The 26,312-nt window shown below is 45.9% G+C and overlaps 1 protein-coding gene and 1 long non-coding RNA gene across 2 annotated transcripts; both read left to right on the top strand.

Annotated features, from left to right (window-relative positions):
* The first annotated feature begins 561 nt into the window (after window positions 1-561).
* On the top strand, window positions 562-26,031 carry LOC125098181 (uncharacterized). Its single transcript, XR_007126751.1, has 3 exons — window positions 562-762; window positions 11,271-11,409; window positions 25,838-26,031. It is a non-coding gene; the product is annotated as an uncharacterized LOC125098181 (long non-coding RNA).
* LOC125098180 (phosphate carrier protein, mitochondrial-like) lies at window positions 1,076-3,436 on the top strand. Its single transcript, XM_047726714.1, is given in 2 exon segments — window positions 1,076-1,176; window positions 1,179-3,436. Coding segments are annotated over 2 exon segments (1,011 nt in total). The 5' UTR covers window positions 1,076-1,133; the 3' UTR covers window positions 2,147-3,436.
* Window positions 26,032-26,312: the final 281 nt, after the last annotated feature.

Below are 26,312 nucleotides of genomic sequence, written 5' to 3' on the forward strand. Positions count from 1 at the left end.
TCCAGAATTTTATTCAGACCCCTATTATACTACATACCACACAATGCTGATTTTTAAATCTCCTTGTTTAGATATGAGCAGGAATATGTCTAGCTCTTTCTTAAACCCTCAGCTCTGCACACAGCAGGACACACTGAATGAATGAAGGTATGCTACTGATTTACCAGTGGAGTCACTTAGCTCTCATTTCTGAGACCAGTGAGACCGCAGTCTCCTCAGGGAAGTGAGCATTTTTGACTCACTTTGTGAACTCCAAAATTATGCCAGGGGATCAGTAGTCAATGAAAAAATACCTAATGAATGAAAATAATCAACAGACTCTCTGTCCCCCCAATTTAGTGAGTACGTCCATGCTTCCTAGGCCCTCACTGCAACTCTTGGCAGGAAACAGCCATGGAGTGGGAGTGCTGGGGGCAGATGTCATCCCTATCTAACAGATGAGAATGTTAGGCCAGAAGCCTCAGAACTGGCTTCCAACACCATGTTCCTGATTCTCTCTAGCTGTTCCCTCCGTAGAACACTCCATTGCCATGGAGATGACCATTGTCCTAAGTGGGCTCAGTGAGGCGTGGACTCCAGAAAGGCCCCTCAGGAAGGCAGCAGTGCATGGCGACTCTTCGTCCCTTTGTCCAACTCCTGATCTATCTGCTCGCCTATTCCTGTGTGTACTCCTGTTTGTACCTGTTGATTTATTTCTTTAGCATCTTAGTAGAAGACTAGGCAGCAGGGCTGGACAGAGCAAAGCCTTACCTACCGCTCAAGGTGAGGGGACCACTGCCCCTCAGGTGAAGGAGGACTGATGGGAGGCCCTGGAGGCGTGAGGGAGGGATGGAGGACGGTCCTGGTGGTGAAGGGCAAGGGGACACTCCTCGATTCCCCACTGCCCCGGGAGCGGGACTTGGGGCAGCCACCTCACCCGCCGGTGGGGCCTGCGCAGGCGCACCCGGAGCTTGAGCAGAAGCCTGGCGGCCCCCGGCTACACCTGTAGCCCACCCCGACCGACCCACCAACTGATCCGACCGTTGGGCTCGCGGGCGTGCGGGGGAAGCGCACGACGCACATGCACTTGTTCCGCGGCCCCCGCGAGGGAAGAGCTCGGGGGAGCGAAGTGTGCGACCACAGCGGGCGCGGTCATGCGTGCCGCTGGCGGTTACCGAGGCCGGCAGGCGGGAAGCACAGCCCGCTCCGGGGTAGGCTCTGGGGGGCGGCCGTGGCGGGGGAGGAGGAGGAGCAGAGCTACGAGTACGGCTCCACGAGGTACCTGCTGCTGTGCGGCCTGGGCGGCATGCTGAGCTACAGGCTGACGCACACGGCCATCGTGCCCCTGGACCTGGTCAAGTGCCGCATGCAGGCTGACCCCAGCAAGTACAAGGGCATCCTCAGCGGCTTCAGTGCGACGGTGAGCGACGACGGGCTGCGCGGCCTGGCCCGAGGCTGGGCCCCGATCCTCCTGGGGTACTCCCTGCAGGGCCTGTTCAAGTTCGGGCTCTACGAGGTCTTTAAGATCCGCTACAGCGAGCTGCTGGGCCCGGAGGGGGCATACGAGTGGAGAACCAGCCTGTACCTGGCCGCGTCGGCCAGCGCCGAGTTCTTCGCCGACGTGGCGCTGGCCCCCACCCAGGCGGTGAAGGTGCGCATGCAGACGCAGCCCGGCTTCGACCGCACGCTGCGCGCCGTCGCCCCGCGGATGTACGGCGAGGAGGGCCCGTGGGCCTTCTACAAGGGCGTGGCGCCGCTGTGGCTGCGGCAGATCCCCTACACCGTGATGAAGTTCACCTGCTTCGAGCGCATGGTGGAGGCCCTCTACAAGTACGTGGTCCCCAAGCCCCAGCGCCAGTGCACCAAGGCCGAGCAGCTGGCCGTCACCTTTGTGGCCGGCTACATCGCCGGCATCTTCTGCGCCCTTGTGTCCCACCCGGCCGACTCCGTCGTGTCCGTTTTGAACAAGGAGAAGGGCAGCACGGCCTTCGAGGTGCTGCGCAGACTGGGCTTTACGGGCGTCTGGAAGGGCCTGTTCGCCCGCATCATCATGATCGGCACCCTGACGGCGCTGCAGTGGTTCATCTATGACTCGGTCAAGGTCTGTTTCAAGCTGCCTCGCCCTCCGGCCGCCCAAGCGCCCCCAACCCAGAACCAGCAGGAGTAGGCGTGGATTTGGCAGCTCCTGCGGCCACACTGGGCCCAAGTGTCCAGGCAGTGCTAGCGTGTCACATGTTTCGTTTTCTGGCTTTGGAGAGGTGACGATATGTAGTCCAGAGTTCTCGTTAAAGGACTGATTCCTTACTTTTTTTTGCCAACTGCAGCCTTTCCAATTAGTAGGAGTCCAAACCGTTACCTTTGGGGAATCGGCACGGCTGCTTTAACTCGGTAGCTTTCCGGCAACTTTAAGGAGAAAATTCTTAACGGGAAGTAATGTTAGGTAAATTAGGGTCTCTAGGTTGTTTCTCCTTTGAGTCACCATTCAGTGGAGATTTACTGAATAGCCTACTAATGAGGTTTGAAGGTCAGCACTACCGCGTGGGGCAGGGAACAAAGTCAAATTCTGCAACTCACCTCAATAGAAATCGTGCACCTATTGAATAGATGAAGGACTCATTCCATGTTTCCTGTTCATGTCCATCACAGGAAAAAAAACTATTAAAAGTTAAATAAATGGTGGCTTCTATTGCCTCGTAACTTAGAATGTATTCACTGTTTTCAAAGAGACGTGACATGAGAAGATCTGCATTTTCTCATTTTGCTTTGTCCAATTCCCTTCCTGATGTTGCTGATTAGAACATAGCTCTCTCCAGGAAGCGCTACAATTGGATCAATGTGGAAAACCAAAATGAGATGAAGGGCAGGCTCTGGGAATAAATATGTAAAGAAAAGCCTCTGTTCTCTAAAAATTTCTTTTGTACAAGTCAGCTTTCAACAGCCATACATCCAAAGAAGATCATACCACCCTGACATTTAAAAACACACACATGAAACCCTGCAATTCCAATTTTTTGTTGAATATTAAAGAGTGGTTTTGGTGACTTTGGGAGGAAAATCTCACTTTTAATGTCACAAATGCCTTCATTTAATTTAGTACATGTTTCCATGATCCTTATGATGGTTGAGGTTCATAAAATTTACTGAAGTTATAAAGCACATACAGTTTTCTGTAGCCTTTACATCTCTCATTGGGGAAATTATAAAATTAGTGAAACTGTGAATTAGAGATGTTTGTAGAATGTAAGTAAGAAATGAACTTTAATGTGATATTTGCTGCAATTTGCCACAGTGTTACATGATTGCCTTAACTTGTATTAAGGACTGCAAATTTAAAATATATGGATGTTTTAACTATGTAATAGTAAACTGTTTAGGGGTTAACAAAAGTTTAAAAACGTCTAAATTTAAGTAAGTATATTTGAATTGTCTTGATCTGAAAATAAAGAACTTGGAAAAATCAGAACTTGTGAATGAGCTAGAATCAAATTTATATTTAGTCCTATTTTGTTTGTTTTGGGGGAGGATGCAAAGGAAGGATACTATATATTATTAAGACACTGACTTTCCGTAGGCACTTAGTGTCCAGGTTTTTGAAAAGAGAAGTTCTCAATGAAGGAGAATGATAAATTTCAAGGGACTAAATTGTGTGGGATTTTTCTTGGAAATTTTTAAGACAAATATATTTCTGTCTAGTGTTGCCTTGTAAAATGTTTGTAGGAAGTTTCTTTGGTCAACAATTTATTAAGTAAAGTTCTTTCTATCTGTACTATAATTTAGGGGGTTGCTGCAAAATCTTTGTGGAGTTTCAGGATACCACTTGTTCTGTTCTGTGATATTTCTTGATTGTTCTGTTGAGAACACCTGATGATTTCTGCAGTATACACTGCGTATGCTTACAGGATTATAATCTAAGGAGAACTCTTTGGCCATGATTTTGACTATCATGGACATGGTCAAGGAAATTTATTTAGTTTGGGTCAGCAGTTTTCCTCTTCAGTTCCTAGATTTCTATTCACTTTTTTTTGGTTGCTGGTTTATAAATGTCTGACTAAATAGGGGCCACAGTAGCTAACAATAAAGAATAAAAATTAATTCAAGTAAGGTTAATAAAGGTTAATAAACAAATACATTTAAGTAAGGTTACTAAGTAAAAATTTAATTAAATAATTTAATGACTCTTTTACGTTCAAAGTCATTGGGGATTTTCTTCCTAGTTACTATTCCTTTGGTACAACTTAAACTTCTGTTCAATGTTTTACTTTGTAATTACCGCTCTGTGAAATTATGCAAATCTGTTAGAATTAGAAAAGCCATAGTATATGTCTAGTATTGTGAGACTTTTTTTTTTTTAAGATTCATTTATTGACCTAAGAAAGGGCAAGTGAGCATGTGCATGCACGCAAACAGAGGTGGGAAGGTAGGAAGTGGGAAGCTGCAGAGGGAAAGGGAGAGAATCTCAAGCAGACTCCCCACTGAGAGCTGAGCCTAATGAGGGGCTCAGCCCCCTGATCCTGAGACCATGACCTGAGCCAAAACCAAGAATCAGATGCTCAATGGCTGAGCCACCCAGGTGCCTTGGTATTGTGAGACAATTTATATGCATTTTCTCATAATCTCAATCCTTGAAGTTGTACGTTTTGTATATAAAGAAACTGGGACTCAGGAGCTAGGTAACTTTCTCAACATCATATAATAAGTGATACAGTCTGAATCAGAGTTCACATTTTCTTCACTACTCAAGCTCAGCACCTTGACATAACCAATAATTATCTTTTTCATAAATTGCCTTTTATAAACCCTCAAAAATATTTTTTTACATTTCTATTTGTAAAAAAAGGATTTATATTTGTACTATAAAGATTTCCTAATTTTGCACTAATGGAAAGTTTGTAACATGGTTCAGTTGTGGAAAAACCTATGGTATAATTGCTTAGAAGTAATCAAACTGCTAAATACTTAAATACATTTAATTTAATATTTAAGTCATTTTCCACATCAGGTCAGTGCCTCAGTCCTAACTTGAAAGGACTGATGGTCATAAAAACAGTGTGTGTTAATTTTTTTTTTTCTTGTAACTCGTGGTACTTCAGTTTCAAGACTTTATTTTATCACATTTCCTAATTCTTTCCTCTAATCTTCAGTTCCTGCAGCTAAAAAAGCTGGCTTAGGCTATTTATCTTTTCCCCCAGGTGGTGATCAAAGTAGCTTTTTCAAGTATATGAAATTAATTTCATGATCGGGAGCTGTAATCTCATCCATTGATCTGTTCTCTGAGAAGTGAATAAAGAGAGTAGGTAAAATCTTGAAAAACAAAAGTCATATTTACATGTTAAACCACACTGATAAAGATTAGGAAGAATCAAGGTATTAATGTTACGAGTATTTTTCCTTGCTGTATAAGTGTGTCTTTAGAAAGTATTTCTTTTGAGCCTTTCAAAGGCAAGAATAATCTCTGAAGTCAGAAGATCACATTTTGATAGGCAGCCATTCAGTTATAGTAGGCTTGTTCTATGAGCTCTGAAAGATCGTTGTTTTAGGGGGTCCTGGGTGGCTCAGTGGGTTAAGCCTCTGCCTTCTGCTCAGGTCATGATCTTAGGGTCCTGGGATTGAGCCCTGCATCAGGCTCTCTGCTCAGAAAGGGAGCCTGCTTCCCCCTCTCCCTCTGCCTGCCTCTCTGCCTACTTGTGATCTCTCTCTCTGTCAAATAAATATTTTTTTAAAAAGATTATTTTTTTTAAAATCATGAACAAAGAACAGTTTGAAAGGAAATTTATTATCTATCTGTCTCTTCATTTATTTATTTAAAGTAGGTACCATACCCAGTGTGGAGCCCAACGCAGGGCTTAAGCTCACAACTCAGAGATTAAGACCTGACCTAAGATGAAGAGTGGAACGGTTAACTGACTGAGCCACCTGGGCATCCCTGAAAGGGAATTTAAATTTTAATATTATTTAAAAGGCTTCATCTTGCTTTTTCTTTTTTTTTTTTTAAGAATTTTTTAAAATGTATTCTTTAAAGAGAGAGAGAGAGAGCATGAGGAGGGGGAGGAGCAGAGGGAGAGAGACAAGCAGACTCTGCACTGAGTGTGGAGCCCGACTGAGGGGTTGTGAGGGATCTCACAACCCCGAGATCATGACCTGAGCCAAAGTCAAGAGTCAGATGCTCAGCTGATGAGCTCCCCGCCCCAGGCACCACTGTCTTGTCTTTTCTGAAAACTGTATTTGAGTGAGTGGATAAGTAGGGAGAGTTCTAACAATGTAATTATAACTAAGATTTGTGTGTATTTGTGTCCATGTATTTTAAGACCTTCAGTAATAGAGTATCTAAAATTTTAGGGGCAATTTGGTAATTCTGCCCATGCCCAGTCTATAACTACTATTAATCATCATCTATCATATGCCTATGTTGGGCTAGGCAGAAGGGTTTTTGTGATGAGCATAATACATGGTTCCTGCCCTTATGGAACTCACAGTCTAGTACGAAAAATAATTTACAGTTCTGCAAAGTGCTGCGAAGAAGTACAGGGCATATGTAAGATTGCACATCTGTTATTTGAGATGAGACCTAGAGAATAAGTAGGAATTAGACTAGCAAAGAGACAGTATATGGCAGTGGGCACAACATGTGCACCTGCCCTGAAGAAAGAGAAAGGATGATGGTTTTGAGGAACTGAGAAGTTTATTTTGAATGGAGCCTTCCAGTTCTAGGGGGAGGGGTATGAAATGAAGTAGGAAAGGTAAACAGGAAGGGGGTGACTCCTACTTTGTAGTTCATGTTTAAAAATCTGGGCTCCTTAGATCGTTCATACAGCCATTGGAAAACCCATGAAGGGCATGGAGTGACCTTCAGCATGGAATGCTGACCTTCAGCATGGAATGACTTTCAGGTTGCTGGAATGACTTTCAGGAAACAAATGGAGTAGGGGGAGAGGAGATCAGTTAAAATGTTGCTGTAATCCAGTAAGAGAATTTAGGGAAGCCTGGACTAGGATGATGACAATGGGGGCTGTTAAAATATCATGAGAAGTCAGAAGGTGGAAACAACCCAAATGTCTGTTGATGGATAAATTGTGGTCTATCCATAGAATGGAATATTACTTGATCATAAAAAAGAACAAAGTACTGATACATGCTACAGCATGGACACACTTCAAAGACTTTATGCTAACTGAACAAAGTCAGACACAAAAGGTCACATATTGTATGATTTCTATAATACATCAAAATAGGCAAATCCGTAGAGATAGAAAGCAGATGACTGGTTACCAGGGGCTAGGGTGAAGGGAATGGGAAGTGATTACTTACTGGATATGGAGTATTTTTCTGGGGTGATAAAAAGTTTTGAAAGCAGGGAGAGGTGGTCATTGAACGACCTTTTTTTTTTTAAACATTTTATTTATTTATTTGATACACAGAGAGAGAGAGATCACAAGTAGGCAGAGAGGGAGGCAGAGAGAGAGGGGGGAAGCAGGCTCCCTGCTGAGCAGAGAGCCCAGATGTGGGGCTCGATCCGAGGACCCTGAGATCATGACCTGAGCCGAAGGCAGAGGCTTAACCCACTGAATTACCCAGGCGTCCCTTGAACAACCTTTTGAATGCACTGAATGACAATTATACACTTAAAGATGATTAATTGTGTGCTAAATTAATTTCACCTTGATTAAGATATGAGATACTTTATTCGCAATAGTCCCAAAGTGGAAACAACCCAACTGTCCATCAACTGATGAATAGATTAAAAATATTACATATCCATACAATGGAATATTTTCACCATAAAAAGGAATACAACTCTATTCGACAAAATAACATACATGCTACAACGTGATGAAACTTGAAATCATATGCTAAGGGACAGACACAGCCAAATATTGTGTGATTTCATTTCTATGAAATGTCCAGAATAGGCAAACCTGTAGAGAGTAGCTTAGTGGTTGCCAGAGGCTGGTGTGGGGTTGGAGGGTTGGGAGGGAGGAATGGGGAGTGATCTCTAATGTGTAGTGGGTAGTTTCTTTTTGATATGATGAAAGTGTTGTGTAATTAGTGGTGATGGTTGCTCAATTTTGTGAATACACTCAATTTTGTGAATACACTTTAAAAAGATGAATTTCGTGGTATGTGAATTATATCTCGATAAAGCTGTTATAAAAAAAAATGTCTTGAGTCTATTACATACACCTCAGATATCTTTTCCTTCAAGATACAGACCTTACTTCTGTCTTTCTCAATCAAGTTAAGACTACCACTGCAAGGATGGTAACTAGACTTACTGTGGTGATTGTTTCAGTGTACGCAAATATCGAATCGTTATGTTGTACACCTGAAACTAAGACGATGTTCTATGTCCAATTACTCTTCAAGTCAAACAATAAGAAACCTAGGGTAAAAAAAACAAAAACAAAACCCACAAAGACTACAGCTGCAAAAGTAAGCCGCTAGCTGGTGTCATTGTCATGTTAAATTCCATATAAGTGAGTAAGGAAAAATCTAGTATGTCATCCTAAAGGCTGGAAATAGCCTCTAAGGAATGAATGGTTTCTTCGTCTCTTAGTGACACAGAGATCATTCATTTTGGAGAATCGCCTCACAACGTGAGTTGAGCTGCCAACAGTTTTGCCCTTTATTGTAAGAAAGAAAGAGGAGCAGATGGCTTTTGAGAAAAGCAGATGTGTGTATAAGGTACAAGAAAATCTCAGTTAACCAAAATGTTCAAGAATTGGTGGTTTTATTTAATTAACTGCAAGATAACCAGAAATCCTTTTTGGTCTTCAGCTCTTGATGAACTTTTGTCTATATGCCTGAGTACTTCTTTTTTATACTCTGCCAAATATGATGAATAATTCAGAGATTCGGAAAGCTTTGTGTCTATCAGTTATGAAAATGTTATTGTCTTGCCATAGAATATAAGGCTTTTGGACGGATGTACACTGACCCTATACATAAGTGAATATGGATGTGAGTATGTGTGTGTTTAATCCTCACTGACTGATATCTTGTCATTTGCTTCTTTGCTAAAGCAGAGTGTAGGGGGAAATCTGGCTTACTTTAAAATTACTTACTCAGTGTCTATGATATCACCTCTATTATGCTAGGTACTTTCGCATGTTATCTTAGTTTATCCTAGTTTATCCTTTGTGTTCTATTAGGTTGTTTCAAAAACTAGTGATTTCATGTGTAAACTATATGTTGTCCTGTGAGTTATGACAACGCTCAGAAATGGCAGGCTATATCTAGGGAAACGACACTTCTAAGTTATTTTATGTTTAATATATGTCAGTATATCTATCTCTCCTGCCACAAAGACATAAAACATGTTTTGGAAAATGCTAGTAAAATTTGGTATTCTGGAAAGAGATTTTGTGGGTTGAAAGCGTTCTGCTCCTTCGCAAGGCTGGTAATTCACATACGCGTAATTGTTAGTCTTCAGACATGAATCAGAGCTGCTGACAGGGCGATTGTCCGTATGTAAGAGGGTGGACGGAAACCTGGCAAAGAGCCCCAGTCCTTTCATCTCCATTAACGTCCGCGCTCAGGCCCGTAGTTACATCTCACTCCCAGACACGAGGATTTGTCGCTGCAGTCTTTGTCTTAGACTTCAATGTCTCCCCCGACCCTTATCAAAAATATAAAGCTTTTTTGTTGTGCTGAATCAGTACCATTCATTTGATTCACCTGTTGTGTTTGGAAACTTCTGTTCTCTTCGATCATCACCTGTGTCTACTAACTGTTGTTACGAATAATTATAGCAACAATTCACTGGCTCAGGTATTATACTAACTATATTACATCCAACATATCCTGTATTTATAACCATTTTGTGAGGTTGGTATTTGTGTAAGTTAGGATTTTGTTTTGCCCGCTGCCAGCAACACAAAACCCAACACACAACAGGTTAAACAATAAAAGACGTTTACTGGGGGTGCCTGGGTGGCTCAGTGGGTTAAAGCCTCTGCCTTTGGCTCAGGTCATGATCCCAGGATCCTCGGATCGAGCCCCACATCGGCCTCTCTGCTCAGCGGGGACCCTGCTTCCTCCTCTCTCTCTGCTTGCCTCTCTGCCTACTTGTGATCTCTGTCAAATAAATAAAATATTTTTTTAAAAAAAGACGTTTATTGTTAAGGAGAAATCTGGAGATAGGTAAACCAAGTTTGGTTCAATAGATCTTGATTCAACCAAGATGGTTCAATAGTTACTCCAAGGACCTAAGCTCTTCCAGTCCTTCGACTCTGCCATCTTTAATATGTCGGTGATGCTCCCCCTTATTTTGAAGACACGGCTGCCTTAGCACCAAATGTCATGTATTGGCAACAGCATCCAGACCAGGAAGCAAGAAGGGCAAAGGCAGGGGGCTTTCCTCTTCATTTGTCTCTCTTATCAGAGAGGAAAATCTTCCTCAGAAACTTCTGCGAGATTTCCCCTCTGGTCTCATTGGCCAGAATTAGGTCACTTGCTTTCCTGTGGCCTCCATAAATGGCTCACCAGCAACAGCAGGGGACTTAGGTCGGTGCAATGCATCTGCTGGGATTAGGTCCACTTGGAGCCAAATAAACGTGGGATCGTCGTTGCTGCTGCTGTCAGCAAGGAAGGAGAGTGGACTAGCTGTTGGCCAAGAAGGCCCTGCCCTTATAGCCTCCCCGGTTTCACAGATGAGGAAACAGAGGCTCAGAGGGATTAAGTGAGGTAAAAACCATAGTGACAAAACCAGGATTCAAACCAGGACTATCTGCCCCCACAGCAGTTTGCTGTCACTTTACTTGCTTTAGCCCGGAACTTGCTATGAGGCAGAGTTACTATAGATCAGATCAAAAGAGATTTATTACTGAACGTGTCAGAAAAACTGCTTTCTAACAGTGACTAAATCATAATGAAGTCTCAAAGCCAGGAATCTTTGGACAATGGCAATCCACAAATAATGAGAGATGATTAGGGATAAATTTTGCTGTCCCCTGAAAAAGAGAAAGTAGGTAAGAAAACACACATAGGGCGCCTGGGTGGCTCAGTGGGTTAAGCCACTGCCTTCGGCTCAGGTCATGATCTCAGGGTCCTGGGATCGAGTCCCACATCGGGCTCTCTGCTCAGCAGGAAGCCTGCTTCCCTCTCTCTCTCTCTCTCTGCCTGCCTCTCCGTCTACTTGTGATCTCTCTCTGTCAAATAAATAAATAAAATCTTTAAAAAAAAAAAAGAAAACACACATAAAGAAACATCTGAAAAGACAGCAAAAGTTTATAATCCTGTTTTGCAGGCATCCTCAGTCTTTTCATCCTGCCCTTTTCCCCCTCTTGACTTTCCAGAAATGGCCGATTTCTTTTGAAGGCTGTATCCTGGAAGAATCCGAAAGATTCATCAGACGAACAAATTCCAAAGTGCCACCACCAATTTTTTTCCTTAAGAAATGCATCAAGCATCTGACTCGCTGCTGATCAATTCTCTGTAAGTAGCATTGTAATTAAGCGCACACAAAACCATTCTGTGTTTCCAAGAATACAGCTGGGCTGGCACCAAATGGGCGATAGTGCATGGGCACCGAGCGGGAGGGTTCCAGTGCCTCTCAACTACCATGTACCTTCTTTGTGCGGGGACCAAGCCGCCTCCCTCGCTGCCCCAACACCCTCTGAATCGCAGGCCATTGCCCATTCACCCCGTGTCCATCACTGAGCTGCTTTACTGGGCACCTTCCCTGGGCCTTGAGACGGGCTGTCCTGCTTCCAAGCGCTGGTCAGAAAAAATGCCAGGAAACCAAAGGGGTGCACCTCTCCCAGCATGACTCCCTGCCCCCCACCCCAGACTGGTAGACTCAGCCCTTGGAAATGAGACAACGGTATGCAGCAAAACTGGGGAACGAGAGGCAGCAGGGGTGTGGCAGGAAAGGGCTGAGTGAGGAGATAGGCTCCCAAAGCTGGCTTCACCGGTGCTGGCTCTTGTGGCTTTGGCAAGTTACCTTACCTCCAGCTCCCCGAGCCTCAGTGTCCTCCTGGGTGAGATGGGGAACCACAGCACCTATCTTGAAGACTGTGAGAATTTGCAATAATTTATGCAGAACGCCTGATATAAAATAAAAGCTCACCATATTATTATTAGTTGTGACTACCCTCTCCTTAGTCAACATTGAAATCTGTTAGCCTAGAGAAATGTAGCCTGTGTGGTTATTGTTCTTAAGGTTGTTCTTGGATATATACAAGATTTTTTGCTTTAATTTTTAATGCATCATAAAGTACATAACGCTTTGTGGAAATGCTGCGTATAGGGAAATGAAAAGCAAGTAGCCTGGGGGTGTTGTGTGTGTAAAAGCCAACAGAGGCAACCCCATCTCTCCCTGGCTTTTAGGCAAACAGTTTCCTTTACAAATGTGTTTTTGGTATGCAAATCACTCTATGCAGATTTCTGTGTGCAAAATACAGCATAGAAAAACGGCCCTCTTGCCAAGGAAGATAGGCGATGTTGGCTGCCGTCAAATGATTAGCAGCAAATTTCAGATTTCTTTTTCTACTGCTCTTTCTAACAATGTATGGGGTGAGCGTATTTTTGGCACATTAAACTGAACTATTTGGCTTTCGATTGTGTGTCCTTGTGATAAAAGTGCGCTTACTGAAGCCTGTAACTACTTTGTGAAGCCATAATAATGTTTAGTGGTATTTAATTTAGCATTTCACAATGGCGTGCCCCCTCCAGTTAGTAAAGGTGCTTGTTCCAAAGTCACAGATGGCTTCCCGGCGCAGGTTAAGCTGCTGGTCTCCTTTACTTCCTACTTTTCTGTGAAGTTGTGTGCTTATCAACAGATTCAAGTTTATGTTTTGGAAACGTTTTCCTCATAATTAAGGTGTGTCTTAGTGAAAGGAGTACATTTAATATTAAAAATCATCCTTTTCGAAGGATAGAAACATGGAAAGCTAGCTCTTACTTGGCAAGGCAATATTTTACCATCCAGTCAGGTAATAATATATCTTTTTGCTAGTGTTCCTTACGGTTTTCAAAGTCTTTTCCTATTGGCTCCTCTTGGGAGGAAAAAGTTCCTCAAAGGTCACTTATAACAAAGGCTCACCTCCCCTTGGGTGTTTTGTTTTTCTTTATCAAACAGCACCTGTTAGCCAATGGCCCACCATGCTTCCCCTCTCTCCTCTTCTTCCCTTTCTTTTCCACCCAGGCCTTTTTTGCTAGTGTTGGATGCCAAATGAGACACTCACTAATTTCACAAAAACAAAGCTTAAGTTCGAGGCATTTTTCAAGATAAAACACCTCATCTGAGAGAGAATGACAAGTTAGCTTTCTTCTATCAGACATCAGGAATGGCTGGAAAAGAGGGAGGGAAATAATAGCATCACTCATTCATTTCCTCCTTTATGCCCACATGCATTCATTCATTCAACATCGTGCTTAGCGTGGGTCAGGCATTACCGGAAGCACAGGAACCCAAACCGGAAACCGGTTACAACCATTGCAGGATTCACTGTCTCTCAGGGGAAGCAGATGTAGAAACAACTCCACTCACACCGATGTCCCCGCAGAAGTATGTACATCCTACAAAGGGGGGTCATTAGCTCCATCATGCCTGTAGTGAGGAAAGATTTTGGAAGAGTTACATCTATGAAATATTTTGAAGAATAAATAGGTATTCTCCAGGTGGGTAGGGGCGTGTAGGGGAGAGAGCACCTGAGGCAGTGCCAACAGTACATACAAAGGCACAGGGGCCTGAACCAGGAGAGTGTGGGGAAGTTTTTCATTGGAGAAATTCCCTTGGCCTAAGAACAGAGAACGGGAGAGGTATGGGAAATATTCTCAATATGTCCTGTATTTGTTTCCCCTTTAATATTTCTACTTCATGTTAAGTCACCTTATAACTTGACCGAACTATTGTCATAGCTTGTAACTGATCTTGCTGCTCTCAGCTCCTTCCCCTACTAACATGTAAGAATACTTCAAAAGCTCCTGCAGTGTTCATCCTTGCCCCCTCTATACACGCACGCACACACACACACACACACACACACACCACTATGGGATGAAGTCTGAGCAGCTTACCCAGAGCATCTGAGGCCTGTGGTGAGATGATCCCACACCACCCCACCCCGTGTGCCCCTGACATTGATCGCTTCCTGCTCACACACTGTTCCTGGGGCCAGGCCCCAAGTCTGGTCTGCTGACTTCCAGCTCCCTCCTTTGCCTAGGTGAGTCCCACTGACCAGGCTGTCCAACCCTCACTGATCTTCACTTCAGTCCTTTAAGATTTAGCTCAGGCACCCTTTATCTGTGCGGGATTGGCTCTGCCACCCTGTCTGCCATCATGGTGTCGGGGACTCGACAAAGGTTTTGGAGTCCCAAGATGTGGGCTTCAATCTTGGCTCTGGCTTTAGACAAGCTTCTGAGACTCAGTTTCCCCAATGGTAAAAGATGACTGCCTACCTGACACACAGTCAGTCCTTGGACATTCAAGCTCTTATTATTGTCATAATAATTTAACCTCTTTGTGAAATTCAGGCAAGAGTAACCACCTTTCTAACTTGCTATGAGGATTATATAAATTGATGAGTAGGAAACTCCTATAAACTGAAAAGCCTTTAAATAAAGCTAATTATTACTGGTATCTCTACCAGCATAGTCATCATTTTTTTCATTCATTCATCTAGTTATTCATTTAACATTGACTAAAAATTCCCTGTATTTGGTACATCGCAAGCCCAGCATGTGGGGATATCAAGATGAATTTGAAATGTTCCCAGAGAGCCTCATGGGAGAATCAGACAGGGAGGCAGTCAAGTCTAGAACCAGGTGGGTGCTGCAGAATGTGAGAAGGCTTAGGGATGAGTTCCAGAACGCAGGCCCTGTGTTTGGGTCTGGAAGGATACGGTAAGGGGAAGGAGGGCGTAGCAGGTGGATGAAGCTGGTGGAGGAAGTGTGAGACTTCTTAGGGTGTGGAGGATCTGCAGTGGGGGCCAAGGAGCTGGGTCTGGGGCTGTGGGTTAGCGGGGAGAGTGGAGTGAGGCAGGGTGGACCTAGGGAAATTGTGGCAGGACCAGAGGCAAGACAGACAACCCTGACCTGGGATGAAGGTTTTCCGTGCTTGTGTGCTGGGATGGTACAAAGGGTTCTGGTCCCAGCTGAGCTGAAACCTCCTTGAAGGCAGAAATCAGAATCAGTCCCTCTTATTCCTGCACAGCTCTCAGGGCCCAGCCCGTGGCCCATAGTGCTGAGCCGTGAGTCTGAAGGGCAGACCATGATGGGAAGTACCAAAGGGCAGCAAAGACCACCACTCCAGCCACCAGCCCAGCTGTGCCCCCTGAGTCCCCAAATCCTCCTTCCTGGCCCTGGGTGGCAGGAGTGGTGTGTTTTTGCCAAGGAGCTGCGACATCCATAATGTCATAAAGCAAGTCAACAGGAAAATAGGGTTTGTGTTACAGAATTTTGCTTTGAGTCAATTTTACTGAAATGCATACAGTTTACAGACCGAAGGCCAGTCTGCCGAAAGGCTTTCAAGTTGCAGGAAATCATTCCCTGTAACAGGGATTCCCTTTAAAATCTGCAGGACAAGGCCAACCACCACATAGGTGTTAAAATAAACACTAACTTGTCGATCACAAAATGGGTTATAGGATACTGATTATACATTGGTAGAAGTCAAGGGTGAATGATCTTTTTTCCCTTCCATATGTGGGAAAATAAGCCCTTGGAACAGAAACACTCTCTATCCAAATAGGAGGAAGCCAGTCAGGTCTGGTACTATGTGACTACCACCCCCTGAAGTAAGGTTTCGAAAATAAACACTTGAAAGTCTGCCCAGATTGTTGTAATCTTATTAATCTAACAAAGAGACTCGGTGACTGCCTCAACCGGGGGATCTGTGTTTACCATGTAATTTGCAACAATCGGATAAACACACCCCTGCCCCGCTTGCAGAAAAATCTCCCGCTCCCTGTGAGGAAGCAGTTGGCAGAAAAATAGTAATAAAGGATTAGAGACCCAAAAGCCATGGTTTAGGCCCTTGGTAAATGTTTGCTCATCTCCCCTACCTCCACGGCCTCCCAGCCCCCTGCCATCTTCAAGTTCAGAGGTATGGTGTGTCATCGCTCCTGGCCTTGCCCTCCTAGGGGCTTCATCGTGATGCTTCTGGCCCTTCTGGGCAGTCTACCAAGTTCTCCCTATGAGGGATATCTGCCCTGGGGTCTTGCTGTTCCATTCTGGAGTCATTCTGGATTCAGCAATGGACTTTGAGGTCTGCCTTCTCTCCTTAGTCTGCGGGAAGTCCAGGGGGCTGTGCTCCCTCCCTGTGGTCTCTAGCGGGAGGTGGTATTGACAGCACCGTGGAGCATGGCTCCTCTAAGAGTTCTCAATTGCAAACCACAGGACAGCCTCTGGCTAACGCAGCAGAAAAGGAATTTATTGCAAGAGAAGGGGCAGGAGCCAAGGAGGTTGGCAGCCAGGACTATACTAAGTTACCACGGGGACAGTCCAGCCGCCCCAGCATGTCAACCCAGCCATGCTTCCTCATGGCTACCAGCTCTGCAAATCATCTCCAAGTGTGGGCCAGCACCTCTACCTCCCTCGCTCAGGATTAAAACCCCAGGAAGTCTTGTGTGTTTATCTGCCCTAGGCCCACCTTCTTGTCTCCTCTGGGCAAAGTAAGCCCTTCTTCCCCCTAGGACCCACACAGGAGGAGATTTGGATATTGGGTAGTCAAAAGAGGGAAAATGTCCTCATCACTCCTCCTGATAATAAGAGCTAACATTTACAGAGCACTGTGCCACGCACTGAAAGGGATGAATTCATTCAGTCCTCACCACAAGCCTGTGTGAGGGGTCTTCATTCTACAGATGAGAAACTGTGGCACAGGAAACTGAGTAACATGGTCAAGGTCACACAGCGAGGAAGTGACAGAACTGTGAGTCAAGCTTCACCAGCGTGGTTTAGACGGAAGTCAGTCATTGTCTACTGAGGCTCTGGAAGCCACAGGTAAACCACACAGGAGCGTTTCTCATATTAGCCAGTGGCCCCGATTCCCACCACTAGCCTCCTCTCCTTCTTTCTGCCCTGTTTTCCTTGGTTTCCAGGCCTGCCCTCTCCATTGGCCCTCTGGGCTCTCACCCTGGCCCACTCATGCCCCCATTTGTCTATGCAGCCCCCCTCTTGGCTCCAAAGAGTCTGTGGCCCAAATCAGAAATGCACCAGGATACAAAATGCCCAGATTCATTCTAGAAGACAAATTCCTCCACTATATTTTAAAACTATTTGTCCTTTGGAGGATCTGTTTCAGGATCTAAATCATGAAAAGAAAGGAGTATACTAACATTTACAAATCTAATGTTTATAAGGGTTTTTTTTAATGTCTTATCATCCAGTGTTACAGTTAACATGGATAGCAAGAGAATTTGACACTTAAGGATTTCTAATTTTTTTAAATTGGCATCTTTGGAATCTGGTACATGGTAGATACCTAATCAATATTTGCTGCATTGAGGAATGAGAAAACAGAGGCTTGTCACACCAGTAATTACATGCCGGTAATTGTCTCCTTTATGGAGAGATTGATGCTTCCCCCCCCTTTTTTTTTGTGAGCATGTTACAAACAAAACCTCATTTTCAGTCTTAAAAGTATCCTAATTTTTTAGTCCTTTATTTATTTCCCTGTTTCTTACCTCCTTTTAGATGACTGATTACCTCCATTTGCACTGTTGGAAAGGGCTTTTTGTTTTTGGAAGTAATTTTCGTTCTCCACCTCCCTGCAACACACACACACAGCATGAGAGAATTCTTCGTGTTCCGCGCCATTACTAAAACCTAAACATGGCTATTTCAGGTCTGAATCTATCAGGCAGACCCTGTGTGTCAGTCTGTCTTCTTCTGCACAGCCCATATCTTGCTGTGATTTCTCAGCAAGACAGCATAATTATCCATAATTGTAATGGGCATGACAGTCAGATGAAGTCTGAACATTAAACCCATCCTTCTAAAAACAAAATATACGCAGTGCACTATGTCTTTGGCAAGCCCAAGTTGTAGTTAAAGGTACCCGATGAGCTCCTTAAACTCAACTCTGGGTAAGGTTTCTAAAATGACAATGGGCCAGTCCTTTAAAAATAAATGTGTTTTGAATGAAAAAGTAATTTAAAATTTAAGACTCCGGGAGTGCGACACATGGCTTTCTCAGTCAGTAGAGTGTGCGACTCGACCTCAGGGTTGTAAGTTCAAGTCCCATGCTGGGTATAGAGATTACTTAAAAATATAATCTTAAAAAAGAAGAGAGAGAGGGGCGCCTGGGTGGCTCAGTGGGTTAAAGCCTCTGCCTTTGGCTCAGGTCATGATTCCAGGGTCCTGGGATCAAACCCCACATTGGGCTCTCTGCTCAGGAGGAGCCTGCTTCCTCCTCTCTCTCTGTCTGCCTCTCTGCCTACTTGTAATCTCTGTCTGTCAAATAAATAAATAAAATCTTAAAAAAAAAAAAAGAGAGAGAAGAGAGAGAGACTCCAGGGGTGATACAAAAAGAAAGGGAAAGGCCTCAAGATGCCTTTTCCTAAATTGGAATGACTGAATTTGTTTCCACCAGCTTGATCCTTTCCTGAAGGTGGTGAACTAGAGTGCATCCCATCACCCTCAAACATCTCATCCATCTCCTGCCACAAAAATGAACCAACGTTCCATCCAGACCCTTATCCTCCTGCCCCGCAGCCCAAGCACTGCCAGGCTGCATTAGAAAATGCCAACACAGATGGAAGTCCACGCGCTGTGGGGCTGGGGGGCCCCCGGGAAGAGAGGAGGAGCCCCCAGCACCTCTCCTCCTAGACACGTCGGGCTCACACTCCCTCTGGTGTAGACGTGTCATCTCCCGTTGTCAGCCCCAGAGCAGCAGTGCAGATGTGTGCAGCCTCGGTGGGAAGCTGCTGGGGTGCATTGATGGGCGGGGGGCGGGGGGGTGCTGGTCTCTCAATGGCTTCCAGACAGGCCTTGCCACTGGTTGCTTAGGGGGCTCATCTCTCCCATGGGTCTAAATCCCATAAAGGCCGTTTCCTTAAACCTTCTCTAAGGTTGCTGATCACGCTGGAAGTTCCTTGAGAGTGGCCACCTGGACCCTCAGGGTGACTTTTTAGCATGTGGCACATCCCCCAAAATGGCCGTGGCTCCAAAGCAGCCATCTTTCTGCCTGGACAGGTGGGTGAGTCTCCTGAGGTCCCTGGGCCTCCATGTGGGGGCAGACGGATCTGGGGGCAGACGGATCTGGAGGCAGACTCCGGCCCAGCCACCAGCACAAGCTCCCTAACCAAACAGGAGCCTTGATCTCCTCGCCGGGAAAATGGGGATGGTAATGCCCACCTCCAAGCATTGTCGCCAGGCTCACAGGTGCAGAAGCACCGCACCTGGGTGTCCTGTTTACTGGGTGTGTTCATGGTGACTATCTTTAAGAAACAGCCACCCATGTGGCATGTAAGAGATTGTCCTGAGGTCCGAAGCCGCCATGAGCCAAGAGGGACTGCCAGGCGCCCAAGACTCATCTTCCGCTGAGCTCCCCAACAGTATGTAGACTCCCACATAAGCCCAGGGACATGGGCTGAAATTCCCCGTGGGTTTCCTTAGCTTGTCTGTGACAGGGCACGCCGACTTCCCTGCAAGGGCTTCTCCTAAAGGCGCTTGCCCCTCCTCTCGCGGGTTCCCCCTTCCGAGCTGGCACTAATGGCTTCAAAGAGCCAGAAGGGACCAGACTGACCATCTGGCTCCCAGATGGGGTAACGGAGGGCCATGGCAGAGCCGTGGGTGATCTCCCCAGACTCCCGGTCCAGTGCTCCTTCTGTTCCCCATGCTGCCCTGGGCGTGTGCGACCTGAGTGGAGTTGCCAGGGAGACGCTGTTCAGATGTGCTGCTCCCGCTGCCTTGGCAACACAGCCAGCCTCACGCCGGCAGGAAGGTGGGCAGCAAACGCTGTGCTTAGAATAGCTGTTTTGGGGTCCAGCCGCTGTTGACTGGGGAGCTTCCTGGAAGATCGGACACAAGTCACCCGGGGGAGACTTACGTGACCTTGTCCTGTGGCTTTCTTCAGATCCTGCGGGGTTTGTGCCCTGGGAGTTCATCCTGGCCCCCCCCTCTCCTTGCCAGGACGAAACATGCCCACATACCTGGGCCCCAGTCCTTCCCTCACCCTGCTGGCAAACCCACCCCAAGGACAACCCCGCAGTCCCACTCCTCCGTGCCTACCCAGGCTGCTGAGCACTGCTGGGCTATTCCCCTCTGTCATTCTCCCTGTTCCAGTCCACCAGCTGCTCAGCCCCTTGCTCCTCTCCGGAGCCCCCTGCCTACTCCCCCCATCCCCTGGCTCGAGCTCTCTCTCAGGGGAATCTCAGCCTCCACATTCTCTAAACTGCCAACCACCTCCCATCCCCCTTCTTCTGGTACCTGGAAGTCGCCCCTGATTCTGCTCTCCCTTCCTTCAGGCTATCTGTCCATCTCGCTTCCTGACAGACTCCCTTCTCTCACTTCCCATGGTCACTATCACCCTGCCCCCAGCCAGTCAGATTCCCTCCCCATCCATGACCCTCAGGCTTCCTGGGTGAGGTCTACCCCCAAATTTGGCAATACATCCATGGCCCTCTGTGATCTGGTGTCTGTCAGTCGCTCTACCACTGTCCTCTCCCTCTACCCTTCCTACTTCCTGGGCCTTCTCCATGCAGGCCCCCTGCCTGAAGGCCTACCTCCCCTCCCAGCCCCCTTCTTAGCTGGCTGACTCCTTGCCATCTCCCACACCCCCTGCCAACACTTCTTTGTCCAGCCTGGAACACAAGCTGTTGCTTCTGTTTATACCTGTGTCTCCCACAAACCTGGAATGTTCTTCTCAGGCAGAGGGCATTATCTATTTGCCTCTGGGTCCCCCAGCCATGAATATGCAAAGCCCAGGCCTCCGGTCTGTCCAGAGAGAAGAACGTGTCTTGCTTACGTGGAATGACCACATCTCCAACTTTACCTTCTCCTCCTCTCCAGTCCGATGGCAAGATTGGGGCTACAGGGCCAAACAGACCCAGCTTCCAACACTGACTCGACCACTTCTTAGTCGGGGGACTTTGGACAACCTCTCTGAGCCTTAGTTTTCCCATGTGTAAAATGGGGATGTTAATGCCTGCCTCATAAACTTCTGATAAAAAATGAAATGAGGGGATGCAAATAAGGGCCTGGTAGAGGGTCTGCACACAGTAGACACTAAAAAGTAGAAGTTATTCTTGCAGTGGGCTTTTTAGTAAACGTATATTAAATTAAATGATAGGCCTGAATCCACTAGGACACACATTATGACACGAGCTATAGAAGCAAGCCAGGGGTGATGGAGGGAGCACTGGGAGAGGAACAAAAAGGCACCAGTTCCACCTCTGCCACCAAACCAATACACTTGTTGGTTTATTTTTTGTTTAATTTTTAATTTTTTTTATTAACATATAGTGTATTATTAGCCCCAGGGGTACAGGTCTGTGAATCGCCAGGTTTACACACTTCACAGCACTCACCATAGCACATACCTTCCCCAATGTCCATAACCCCACCACCCTCTCCCTACACCCCTCACCCGGTCCCCCCTCAGTTTTTTTTGTGACATTAAGAGTCTCTTTTGGTTTGTCTCCCTCCTGATCCCATCTTGTTTCATTTATTCTTCTCCTACCCCCCTAATTGCCCCCCCATTGCATCTCCACTTCCTCATATCAGGGAGATCATATGATAGTTGTCTTTCTCCGATTGACTTATTTCGTTAAGCATAATACCCTCTAGTTCCATCCACATCGTCACAAATGGCAAGATTTCATTTCTTTTGATGGCTGCATAGTATTCCATTGTATATATATACCACATCTTCTTTATCCATCTGTTGATAGACATCTAGGTTCTTTCCATAGTTTGGCTATTGTGGACACCCTCGTTGGTTTAAAAGGTGGAGGGAAATTGGTTAAAATGGGAGCTAGTTGCCCTCCCAGCCCATAGATTGTCGGATCATAAGATCCTTTGATTCTGCAATTTCATGAACTGTCATATGAAGCCTGAGGCCCTACTGTGGCTTTTAGGGGCTCATGCATCCAAAATGGAATTCTCCTGAAGGGCAAAAGACCAGCACTGGAAGGCCAAGTCAGCTGGCAAGTCCTTACCTGCAAACATTTCCATCCACATGAGAAGGTGACTTTCCTTCTGAAGGGTTCACAGGCAATAATGCTCAAAACAGCCACTTTGTGAATCTCAACAATGCCCAGCATTCCTGCAATCAGCGTGAATGGCTGGCAGGAGCTTATGTCTGCAAAATGCAGCCTTCGAGATGAAATTTGCAGGGAAATAGAGGCTTTAGACGTTACAGTGTTTTCAAATATCATTATTACTGTTCTATAAATATCCCACACCCACTGCGGATCAGGTGCCACATCGGAAACATCGGATTCAGTTGGAGATTTTCTTAAAAGACTCATAACAGTTCCATATGCCAGTCATCTTTATATGCATAGATATAGATATAGATATAGATAATAGATATAGATAATATTTATATGCATGCTGCTGAAACAAAGATTAGCTGTGTCAATATATATAGAAAAACCCCACAAAAGAGAGCCTGTGGGGTGTGTATCATCTGCTCTTACGATCAAAAGCATTTGCCTAATTTGTTCTCTTCTTTAAGAGCTGTTTCACCCATAAACTACAGAAAGGTTAGAGGAGTGAAGAATTAATGCAACGATAATCAAGGGGGAATTATAGGAGTTCCCTGGGGTCTCCTACTACCAGTGGATCAGAACCTTTGCAGCTAAACCAAGCAGTTCCAGAACTGTGAACAGCAATTAACCCTTCCATTTGCTTTTAACTCCTGGGATTCAGACAGAGTCCACTCCTTCTCAATTGTCCTTGCCAACAGACTAAAGGGGAATTTGCTTGGAGGCAAAAAGGTTTTTTGCACAGGAGACATGCCAGGGGAAAAACTATTCCCGTTAATATGATTCCAGGTGCAAATTTGCCCGTAAGCACTGTGCAAACCAACCAGTCAGCTGTCTTAGTAGGTGGGGGCCATGGACTGGGGCCCCCCTCTTCATATGTTGGAGCTCTAACCCCCAGTGTGATGGAATTTGGAGACAGGGACTTTGGGATGTAATTAGGTTTCTGATGAGGCCATAGGGTGGGGCCCATGATGGGATCAGCGCCCTTATGAGAAGCAACAGCCAAGGTCTTGCTTCCTCTCTCTCTGTGCCCCTCCAGGACAGAGCGAGAAGGGGTCCTCTGCACGCCAGGAAGAGTGAGCTCAGCAGAACTTGACCCCGTTTGCACCCTGCTCTTGGACTTCAGTTTCTGGGACGGCGAGAGAATAGATATCTGTTGTTTAAGCCCCCAGTCTGTGGTATTTTGTTACTGCAGCCCTAGCTGACTCCTACGTTGGGTTTCCTACACTCCGTGCTTTCATCTTAAACAGTGATGAGATCAAAATTTGGGATTGCTTTAAGCAAAGGGACACACTCAAGCGGCCCCGTGGGCAGGGAGGGGGGTGGGGTGTGTTACTGGCTTCGCTGGGCTGGCAGGGCAGGTGTCGCTGGCTCCTGGTTCCTTAGAGCTGGTTATTGACTGAGACGAAGTGTGACTATCTGTTCGGGAATCAGCCCCAAGCTAAAAATATGAAATTGTTTCATTATTTGGAGAACAGAGCAGTACTAAACAGCCTAATGCCAGAAAATGGTTTGCAGTTGAGAAGCACTATTGTGGAAGCCAGGCGGGTGGAGGGCAGAGAGAGGGAACGACTTAGTTTATTGTGAATTGCATTTCTCTTTACTGCACAGTTTTATTTTTAATTGCAAAGTGTCTGGTTGAGCAGTTATTACTGGAATTTATTTTTGTAATAAAAGCCCTTTGTTAAATCACAGTTTTATTAACAGTGACATGAACTGGATTTTGCTGTAATAAATAAGATGCTGAGTGCTTTTAAAATTGGGAAAATTAAAAAAAAAAAACAAAACACACACAACCTCTGCAGCCCACCCCAAATCTCACTATGAGTGTGAGGCAGGGAAAAAAAACAGTGACCTAATTGTATTATCTAAGAATTCTTGGGCTCCTTGTGTTGAGCATGCTTTGGCCTTGGCTGGCCTCGGGAGCCTGGTGTTCTGGATTCAGCTCACCCTCAAATAGCTGTGTGACCTAGGGCAAGTTCCTCCCCAACTCTGGGCCTTGGTTTCCTCATCTGTTCAAAACAAAAATAAAAACACACAAGGAGGCTGGACGCTTCCGCTCTGACATTCTCCTCAGGTATTTGAGTCCACTCAACAGCCGGCAGCTCTGAAAGGTGAATTCCCGGACCTGACAGAAAATGAAGGGTTAGGGACAAAATTGAAACCAAAGGCTCATTCACCCAGGTGTGGAAACCCCAGTCAGTCACCGTTAGTATCTTGTCACTTCATGCCAACGGCTGGTGGAGGGTTGGCAGGAAAGGTGTCCAAAGCCGTGTGTGGGAAGCTCCAGGTCATGGGAGAAAGGGTTCAGGCCAAGGCCTGTAGGGAAATGGGCAGGAGAGTGTCCTGGGGGAGCAGACTGTTCAGGGGTGCACCTTGGGCTGCTGACATGGGGGCTAGACAGGGATTCTGTGCTCCCTCAGGGCTGGGCAAGTACCGGGCAGAGCCCACAGCATTGTGTGCTGACTCCTCCATCTGGGCCTGAGGCGGCCATGGCCGTCCTGGAAGCCAGACCCAAGAAAGCAGACAGGAGAGGCTCCAGTCGCCCTCCCGCCCAGTGGCGCTGAGGAATGCTGGAGGAATGCTGGCGGAGCTCTACTAGTTTGCTCGAGCTACCATCACAAGGCTGGGTGACTTAAACAACAGAACTTCATTTTCTCACAGTTCTAGAGACTAAAAGTCCAAAATCCGGGTATCAGCAGGGTTCATCTCGGGAGGCTCCTCTCCCTGTCTTGATGGCTCATTTTCTCCTCCTGTCTCCACATGGTCTTCCTGCCACCTGTGTCCCAATATCCTCTCCTAAAGTGGATTAGACCTCACCCTAATCATTTCATTTTTACTTAATCCCTTCTTTAAAGAACTTCTCTCAGAATACAGTTGTGTTCTGAGGTCATCCACATGAGAACTTGGAGCAGACACCATTCCACCATGACAGGAAGCTCTGGATGCTTTATTTTCCTAGGGACCCTACATTGGTTTCCTAGGGCCACCATAACAGATGACCACAGAGTGAGTGCCTTGACATAACCAAAGCTGATCTTCTCCCAGTTCTGGAGCCTGGAAGTTTGAAATCAAGGCATTGGCAGGGCCATGTTTTCTATCCAAAGGCTCCAGAGCAGGTTCGTTCTTTGCTTGTCCCAGCTCTGGTGTTTTCTGGCAATGCTTGGCATTCCTCGGCTTGTAGTACCATCCTTCCAGTCTCTGCCTCCATGTCTCATGGTACTCTCCTCTCTGGGTGTGTGTGTGTGTGTGTGTGTGTGTGTGTGTGTGTGTGTGTGTCTAAACTTCTCTCTCCTTAGAAGTTGCACCCCGATCTAGCATGCGCACCTTTAACTTGATTCTACCTGAGAAGCTCTCTTTCCACATCAGGTCACATTCACAGGTATTGGGAGTTAGACCTTGAACATATCTTTTGGGGAGACAAAATCCAACCCATTACAGACCTCTTCTCCTTATGCCCCTGCCCTCCTGGTCTTAGCACTGCTCAGGGACAATTATTTTGCTGAAAGGTTCAGAAAGAGCATTGACTGACCTCCCCTTATTCAATACTTTTTTAAATGACAAACAACTTTCTCTTTTCCTGGTCCCTTTTCTCTCCTCCTCTCCCTCTCTCTATCTCTTTTCTTTTTCCTTCCCCCTCCCCCTCTCTTATTCTGTCCTGTTTTTGTCTCTGCTCCTCCTCTCTCTCCCTGTTCCACCTTGCTTAGGTACCTGCCCAGAAGACACCATCTTTTTCTCAGACCCGATGACCAGGGAGAATGTTTCTCAGTTGTTATAAAAATCCCGAGTGTCTGCTTTGTTCCAGTGAGCAGATGAAGGCTTTCCTCTCCAGCTTGTCATGGATTGGGGCTGCTTTTTTCAAGTGTTTTGAATAATTTTTGGCTTTTCACCTTTCTGCATTCTCTCCAGAATTAATAAAGTTAAAAAAAAAAAAAAAAAAAAGACTGGTTGTTTCCTTCTTCTAAGGAAGCCCCAAACTGAGACGGGTCAGTTAATTCAGCATGAGCCCACTCTGTGCCCAGTGGAGGGGACAATTGCTGGTCCCTTATTAACAGGAGCCCACCGTGGGCCCCTTGTGGGGTTTGCACACAGATACAGGATCCTGCAATCCCAGCATTTTCTAAATTGTCCTTCTTAGTTTCCTAAATCTTCTAAACCACATTTTTTTTTTTTTCTAGACTG

The sequence above is a fragment of the Lutra lutra genome, chromosome 4, assembly GCF_902655055.1.
Source record: "Lutra lutra chromosome 4, mLutLut1.2, whole genome shotgun sequence".
Lineage (NCBI taxonomy): Eukaryota > Metazoa > Chordata > Mammalia > Carnivora > Mustelidae > Lutra > Lutra lutra.